This window comes from Sinocyclocheilus grahami, unplaced genomic scaffold (assembly GCF_001515645.1).
Source record: "Sinocyclocheilus grahami isolate Dianchi unplaced genomic scaffold, SAMN03320097.WGS_v1.1 scaffold438.1, whole genome shotgun sequence".
Lineage (NCBI taxonomy): Eukaryota > Metazoa > Chordata > Actinopteri > Cypriniformes > Cyprinidae > Sinocyclocheilus > Sinocyclocheilus grahami.
The window spans coordinates 34,019-41,822 of NW_015505617.1; the positions used below are offsets into that span (position 1 = coordinate 34,019).

Consider the following 7,804-nt stretch of genomic DNA (forward strand, 5'->3'; position numbering starts at 1 on the left):
CTGTATAATGCTTTACTTTAAGATCACTGAAAAACTATCAGACATCCAGAGTTTACGCCACAGCAGTCAGTTTTCTTCAGCGCACACACAAGTAAGTTACATTCAGTTAGTGACACTGAGTGGTGTCGTGTGAAGCCGACCATCTACTCCAGCCTGGTGGGTCATCGTCTCAGCTGGCTGCAATGTGTTTTTTTCTTAACTGCTCCCACTTACGGTTTAGTCACACCTATCCTAACTATATGAAATGAAAATGTACAAAAATGTAGTCAGTACTTTTTTAAATTGTAAGAAGTAAAAATGAGAAACATTAGAAATGTATTTTAGTGAAGTATTCAGTTTAAATTACACTTAAGTTAAGTACAAACCCCCATAAACAATATTTAATTTCAGTAACGTTAGTGAAATAAAATAAAATAACTCTTTACACCTAGCATAAAACGATTGCAAGGCATTTCATGGTAACGTTACATGACTCGTTTCTGCTCACCTGCTCCCTGGTTGTCTGTTTAATAGCATTGACCCTAAATAACATGTGAATATAATGTTGGCTACTTCAGAAAACAGAAAATAAGCACATCTAAAAAAAATCTCTTACTTACCTTTATGAAAATGTAGAGGGTAAACGAACATAACCGGAGATATGTTGGCAAATATGATGATTTTGCATATCACCGCTGCAACCCAGGCCATCTGACTGTTGTTTAGTCTTTTTTTCAAGTGTGAGACCTAAAATATCTTTCTTCGTGGTGAGTTTTTTACCTTTTCTATCATGTAATTCACTATTGCAGACTTTAACACAACAAGAACGTACCATTTTAAATCAAATAAAAAAGACAATTCTCCAACTACAGAACACTTGGCTTTGATACCCTACAAATGGCGGAGATACCCAAAATGCACTTCGATTCTCATGAGTCTGACGTCACCTGACAAAGACAGATTATAAACAGGGTGAAACTGTGCATTTATATCACTTGATAGTGATATAAATGCATTTCTTTTTTCTTTGTTTTTTTGACAGTCTGACAATTTCAAATAAAAATTCATCAAATGTCATAATTTACTCACCTTACTTTCTTCTGTGGAACAAAAAAGGAGATGTTAGGCAGAATGTTTACTCTTTTTGTGTGAAATTGAATAGGGACAAATGCTGTCAATCTTCAAAATGATAAAAAAAAAAAAAACACAAAGGTTATTGTGCCCTATATTCATAGTCGACTGAATCCATGTGATAACTTTGTAGTGAAGAGGATGATTCTTAGCAAATAATGTCTTTAGTTTGTGAAGTCTTAGACATATAGCACCATATAGCACACAAGGTATATAGACCTCTTTAATTATGCTTTTATACTTTTGTTGGAGCTCAACATCCATCCCTGTTTACATTATTGAAAATACCAGCCTGAAGATTCTGCCTAAAGGTGTGATTACATTAGTGAAACTTTGTAGCAAAATAGGTCCATTGTGAGTAGTAAAGCAATGCGTGAAGCAGGTCACTTCCAAACCAAACAGCTTGGTAAACAGCAATTGGTAATATTGGTATATATTATATCATGTTAGTAAATGCAGCAAATTTGCCTTTTTAAGGATCAACAGTCTTAAATCAGATGGGAAATCGGCATGGGCAAATTAGTGACCGAGTATCCCCGTGCAATTTCCAATCATGCTGATTCCATATGACATGACAACATTTCGCTCTCTGAGATTTGCTCTACAAAGGTTACTGCAAATTCATACAGGTTTGGAATGGCATGAGGGTGAGTAAATAACAGATTTTTTTTGAGTGAACTATCCCTTTAATTCATAGAACATTTTAATTTCTCTCTGTTCAGGAAGCTTGCTAAATCCACGCTTGTGTTGGTGTTTGTGTTTGGAGTGCACTACATTGTGTTTGTTGGGATGCCGCACACATTCGAAGGTCTTGGCTGGGAGGTGCGGATGTATTGTGAGCTGTTCTTCAATTCTTTCCAGGTACTTGGAAACGATGCCTTTATTGCATGAATAGCTAATGTAATCAGTGATCTCTGCCAGTCAAGATGCATATGTTTTTCTTTTGATAATCCAAAAATCATAAATTCAAATGTGTATTTTAGCATCATTTATATAAATGCTGTGCATGTATTTTGCATGATTTATTATTGATTTGGTAGAAATGTTATAAAAAAGAGAAGGAAAAACACTCTTTATTTACAAGTCACTGATGACATGCAATTTTTTAAAACTGATCTGGCAATTAATGTTTTTTGTTGTTTTTTTTGCATTAAAAAGGATTTCTTGTACTACGAAAATACTCAACTACTGCAGAGGAAGAATTAAGAAAAAAATTAAGAAATGTGTTTATAATTTCATCAACTCAGAAGTCACTTTCTTCTAAATCTAAATGAATGTTAATGGTCTCTTACAAACCTTGTGGCAAAGCAAAAGAGACAAATCTGGTTTCTTTGGGAAAAGCTAAGATAGTTAGCACTGGTTGTACAAAATATGCATGGTAACAATTTACAACTAGTAAATATAATTAAAAGTAACACCGGCCCACAGATGTCGATGAGAATTTAGCTTACATGTAAATGATTGTTGCACAAACTGTTAAAAAATTTAATATTTAAGTAGTAGCATGTAAGACAGAGAAATATATTGACAGGTCAATCCAATTCACAGCACTCCAAATAGGCTTGACATCTCATGACACACCATTGATTTCTGTTTGAGATGTTCGGTTGTCTTAAATGACAGGTGCTGGTTAGGTTAAGAGTCTTTTATCTGGAGCTTGATGACACGATTCAGTGCTTGTCCTTCCCAAGAAGAATACATCACTTCCCTTTACACTTGCAGTATCTTCAGAAACACAGCCACATTCACAGAACTTGGTAATACAATAAAATAATTTAATGACATTAACATTTAATTAGTTTTTAGGCTGTTAAATATAATAGGCCTATATAAACTAAACAGATCGTCAGTGTCAACTGTAATTAATTAAATACCTAATATAAAAATAATGATTCCAAATCACTGAAAACTATTTGTGACCAAGAAAAAAACATGGACCAGTGCATAATTAACTGTGCTGTAATGTACGTATTATGAACATTTTCCAGAGATGAATAATTTTTTTCTTAATCACTGACTCACAACTAAACTTTCAAATTAAAATCAAAACGTATTATTACTGGAGTCAGTAGTTTGAGACTTTTGCACTGTTGAGACATCGCGCCAACACTTATTTTTGTTTCTCCTCTAGGGCTTCTTTGTGTCTATCATCTACTGCTACTGTAATGGAGAGGTGAGCATCAACAAAGCTGCTTTACAATAATACGGGGGTTATCACAGGATGTGCTATTGATTTCTGTGCTATTTTTTCATTGTTTTTTTGACACTTTGACCATTGCATTGTGTCTCATTTTTTTGCAGCATCAAGCGTTTTCAGGCTAAGCGCACACTTTAAGACTAAACATTGTTGCCCAGTCACACATGCAAAGACTTCTTGCTTCCTGTTGTGCTAGAACACAAATAATCATATACCACACTCTTAAATGTAAAGGTTCTTTATTGGCTTCTGTGGTTCCATGAAGAACCTTTAACATTCCACAGCCACAGCATGCCACAGCCATATCACCCTGCAGCCCAAGACTGGTTACCCACTGTAACTAACCAGGGTTGAGCCTGGTCAGTACCTGGATGGGAGAGCTCCTGGGAAAATGCTCCGGTTACTCATGTAACTTCGGTTCCCTTTCAGTCGGTCAGATCTCGCTTAGAGGAACCAATCTACTTCGAGTGTAAACTAAACGAGCCAATGCACATTGGCATGCGATTATTGCATCCAGCTGCTGCTGATCACAGCGTGAGTATAAGTAGGCAGCAGGTGCAGCGCATATTCAGCTTTTCGCTTCGGAGCCGAGCGATCACATCGTTCCGCTCCTGACTACTCTACGGAGAGAAGACTGAACGAGTTCAGCACGCTCTTGGAGAGCTCTTCGTGTTGGAGGACGGCGCTTCAGCGGTGGTGGTTTTCCCGTGTCGAGTGGGTTGCACACATCAGGCCGCACTACCCCCTGATTGTGTTGCAAATGATCATCTCCCCTGTGCGCCCAGCACGCTAAAAGAGCTTTTTCCCCTAAAAGAGCAAATTCGGGTGCGTCTTTCTAAAGACGACGTTGCTTGGCAAACTTGACGTTACGTCTTTATAAAGACGATGTGGGTCTTGCTATAGACAACGTATCACCCGGGCGTTCTGGATGCGGTCGTTACCTGGCGCTGGGTGATGGTCACGATCCCTGCCTCTCGTGCCTGGGCATGAAGCACGCTGAGGTGGCTTTCGTGGATGGCTCATGCTCCCATGGCGGGGGTATGACCATCTCGGAGTTGCGGACCGGACTCCGTTACCTGAAAGGGGGCGGAGTGCCCGTGCCACCGCCTAGATCTGGGGTTCCCTCTGGTGGCAGCCGGGGGCGTCCTTCTAGCGGTGGGCGGACTGGTCTTACGGTCACGGTGAGGAATCCCCCTCCGGGGATGCCCAAGCCCGCCGGCACATCGAAACCAGCGGAGCTCTCAAAAAGAGCAGGCTGGACCCTCCCGGGGGGTACCACCTGTTTCTTCCGAGGCTCCCCCCGACGATCAGATGTCGATTGCAGCATCGGAGGGTGAGCCAGAGCTTTCTGGAGAGGAAGATTCGACTGTGTTGCTCTCCACCGGGACCGTAACAATGCCTGGATCGGATCCAGAAATAATGGCTATGCTTTCCCGGGCCGCCGTAGGGGTAGGGCTCGAGTGAAGACTTTCACCGTGTCCCGAGCCCTCAAGGTTGCACGATTGGTTCTCGGGGTGGTCCGCGCTGGTTCTCAGCGCCCCGCCTCGGTGCCTTTCTTCCCGGAGGTGCATGAGGAGCCCAACAGGTCGTGGACGGCGCCTTTTTACTGCTGCAAACTGATTTGCTGGATCCTCCTCCCTCACCACCCTTGATGGTGGGGCAGCTAGGGGGTTACAAGGGTCCCCCCGGTGGAGCGGTCGGTTGCGATGCAGTTGTGTCCTAATACCGCCTCCAACGGGCAGGGAGAACCGCGCCTCCCCTCCCGGGTCTCCTGTACCACCGCTGAGCGGCCGGGTCACCGGCTCGGCTCCTCAGCGAAAACCTGAATATGCGCTGCACCTGCTGCCTACTTATACTCACGCTGTGATCAGCAGGATGCAATAATCGCATGCCAATGTGCATTGGCTCGTTTAGTTTACACTCGAAGTAGATTGGTCCCTCTAAGCGAGATCCCAATTTCGTCTGTCCTCCGACGTGACGTCTCCATTCCCTCCTTCAGGGAACGAGGGTTACATACGTAACCGAGACGTTCCCTGAGATAAGGGAATGAGTGTTGCGTCGTCATTGACGACTGCTTGGGGGAAACTCCTGTTTACTCTTGTTACTGAAGCTTGATTTGTTAACGTTTGTGTAGTTGCACAAACCAATGGCACTCGAGCCCGCCACAAGGGGCGGAGCCGACTGCTATATAAGTCTGCCCGGATGCCATTTCATCAGAATTGTGTGCAACTACCTACAACTACAAACCTTATCTCAGGGAACCGAGGTTACGTGAGTAACCTGAACGTTCCCTATCGAAAGGTAACTCCCATTGCATCGTCATTGACGACTGCTTGGGGAACGTATCCAGTAGTGCCGTGCTATAAGCAGATGCAGAACTTAGCCTGCTCCGCGAGCTTAGCCCAGGAACACTCAGCGAGGGCTCCATAAGCCTGAGCCACTAGGAGACCCAAGAACGTTCTGAGGTCTACTTGAGATAACTCTCCCCACCCGAGGAGGGGGGGGGGAAAGTAAGCATTAGGTGGATAAGACCCGCGCCTGCAGGGCAGGAACATCCACATTTTAGAATCTAATAAAGGTAGACGGCGACGACCAGCCGGTGGCCGCACAAATCTCCCCAATAGAGATTCCACTGGACCAGGCCCAAGAGGAGGCCATTCCTCTGGTGGAATGGGCCCTCACACCAAAAGGGCATTGCAAGCCAGCTGTGGCATAAGCCAGAGCTATAGCGTCTACTATCCAATGAGATAGTCTTTGCTTTGTGACAGGCAGGCCTTTAGAGCGGCCTCCAAAGCACACAAAAAGCTGCTCTGATTGTCTGAAAGACTCAGAGCGCTTAATGTAAACTCGCAGTGGAACATAACAAGTTGGGACCTTGTTCGCCATCCGTTTGAGGGAGGCCTAAAAGGGAAATGACCTGGGCTCTAAACGGAGTTGATTCAGATGTCTGAGATCAAGAATCGGTTCGAGGAAGTATCGGCTGTAGAAGCCTGACTCGCTGTTCATTTCCACTGCACCCTTTGCAAGTAGTGTTTGCACTTCGGCTCGAAGAACATTAGATTCATTGTCCTGCACAGAAGTCTGCACAACACCTCTGAACACAGGTGGCCTGCGTCCACAGGTGGAATTTGGGTCCGCTATCACAGCGGTAGTGTTTCGTGGCACACGCTAAAATGGCAGGACGTGCCGTGCTAAAAAACCTCCACCGCTCAGAGATGCTCAAAGGGGTGGGGAATGATCACGAGCCTTCTTCGAGGGGGTACCGGCATTTGCAAGAACTTGCCCTCTCCTCTTCCTCTCTACACGCAGATCAGGACGATTTCTTAGGCTCAGGGTCCAGCACTACACGAGGGCAGGGACCTTTCTGCTTCAGAAAGGGATACCTCCTTGCCGTCCGGGGGTGCTGTTGGATGTCAGGCTCTGGCTTGTGAGAGAGCTGAGGCTGTGCCGTCTTTGCAGGCTGCTGTGTGGACGCTGGCTTGGGGTGGCTTGGAACAGTCGCTGTGCTGGAGCGCTTAGGCAGAAAATGAAGCAGTGCTTGCGACGTCTTTTGAGCCTCAGTAAAGTGCTCAGTGATGCCGTCCATGGCAGGGCCGAAAAGTCCCTTGGGGGAAACGGGAAATCGAAAAACACATTTAAAATTGTAACCTGGCATTTTTTTCTCATCTCATCATGCCTTGGGATAGTCTGGGCTGTGAAGGATCCATTTCTTATATCCTTTATGGCCAGGGAAATGAAAGATGCATTTCGAGGCTGCATTTGAATTTGGATGTAGCCTCTTAATTGGGACACAGCTGCAGTGGGTTTCATGTGTTTTGGTAAGGTGGGTACTGCTGTTGCCTACATTCCGGGGGTGTCTGCACACTAAAAACTGAAGCGAAGCAGGGTTGTGTTTGGTTAGTATGTAGATGGGAGGCCTCCTTGAGAAATCTATGTTTCTGTTGGGTGTTAGTGAGGCCAGCAGGGAGTGCTCACCCAGTCTTTCCAATGAGATGTTAAAGGGGTCATATGATGCGATTTCAATTTTTCCTTTCTCTTTGGAGTGTTACAAACTCTTGGTGCATAAAGAAGATCTGTAAAGTTGCAAAGACTAAAGTCTCAAATCCAAAGAGATATTCTTTATAAAAGTTAAGAGTCAGTCACGCCTACCTAAAACGGCTCGTTCTAAGACGCCCCCACATACCTACGTCACTATCTGGGAAGATTTGCATAACGCCGCCCAAATGTTCATGCAAAGAAAGAAGGCGTAACTTTTATTCTCGCTGTAATATTGTTGTTGCCGCCGCCATGTCGTGAAGGCACTGTGTGATTCATTGTGAAAGCGAAACTACTTTGTTTGGCCGTCCAAAAGAGGAGGATGTCTGCTTCGTCATGACTGGAGCTGATCCGTGCTGGTTGCTGAGGAAATACTACAACTTTGCGCTGTGGATCGCCGGATCAGCTTTCACCGTGGACGAAGCGGAGTCCAGCCCGGGGTCGTCACATGTGGTTGCCGCA

The 7,804-nt window shown here is 44.5% G+C and overlaps 1 protein-coding gene across 1 annotated transcript in view; it reads left to right on the plus strand.

The window, feature by feature from the left end:
• LOC107551937 (parathyroid hormone 2 receptor-like) overlaps positions 1-7,804 on the plus strand; it is a gene marked incomplete at its 5' end in the record, with an annotated part of 42,363 nt that overhangs the window by 24,483 nt on the left and 10,076 nt on the right. The window contains 2 exons of the mRNA XM_016233721.1: positions 1,833-1,971; positions 3,242-3,283. Of these exons, the coding sequence (XP_016089207.1) occupies positions 1,833-1,971; positions 3,242-3,283 (181 nt within the window). The remainder of the gene's footprint in view (positions 1-1,832; positions 1,972-3,241; positions 3,284-7,804) is intronic.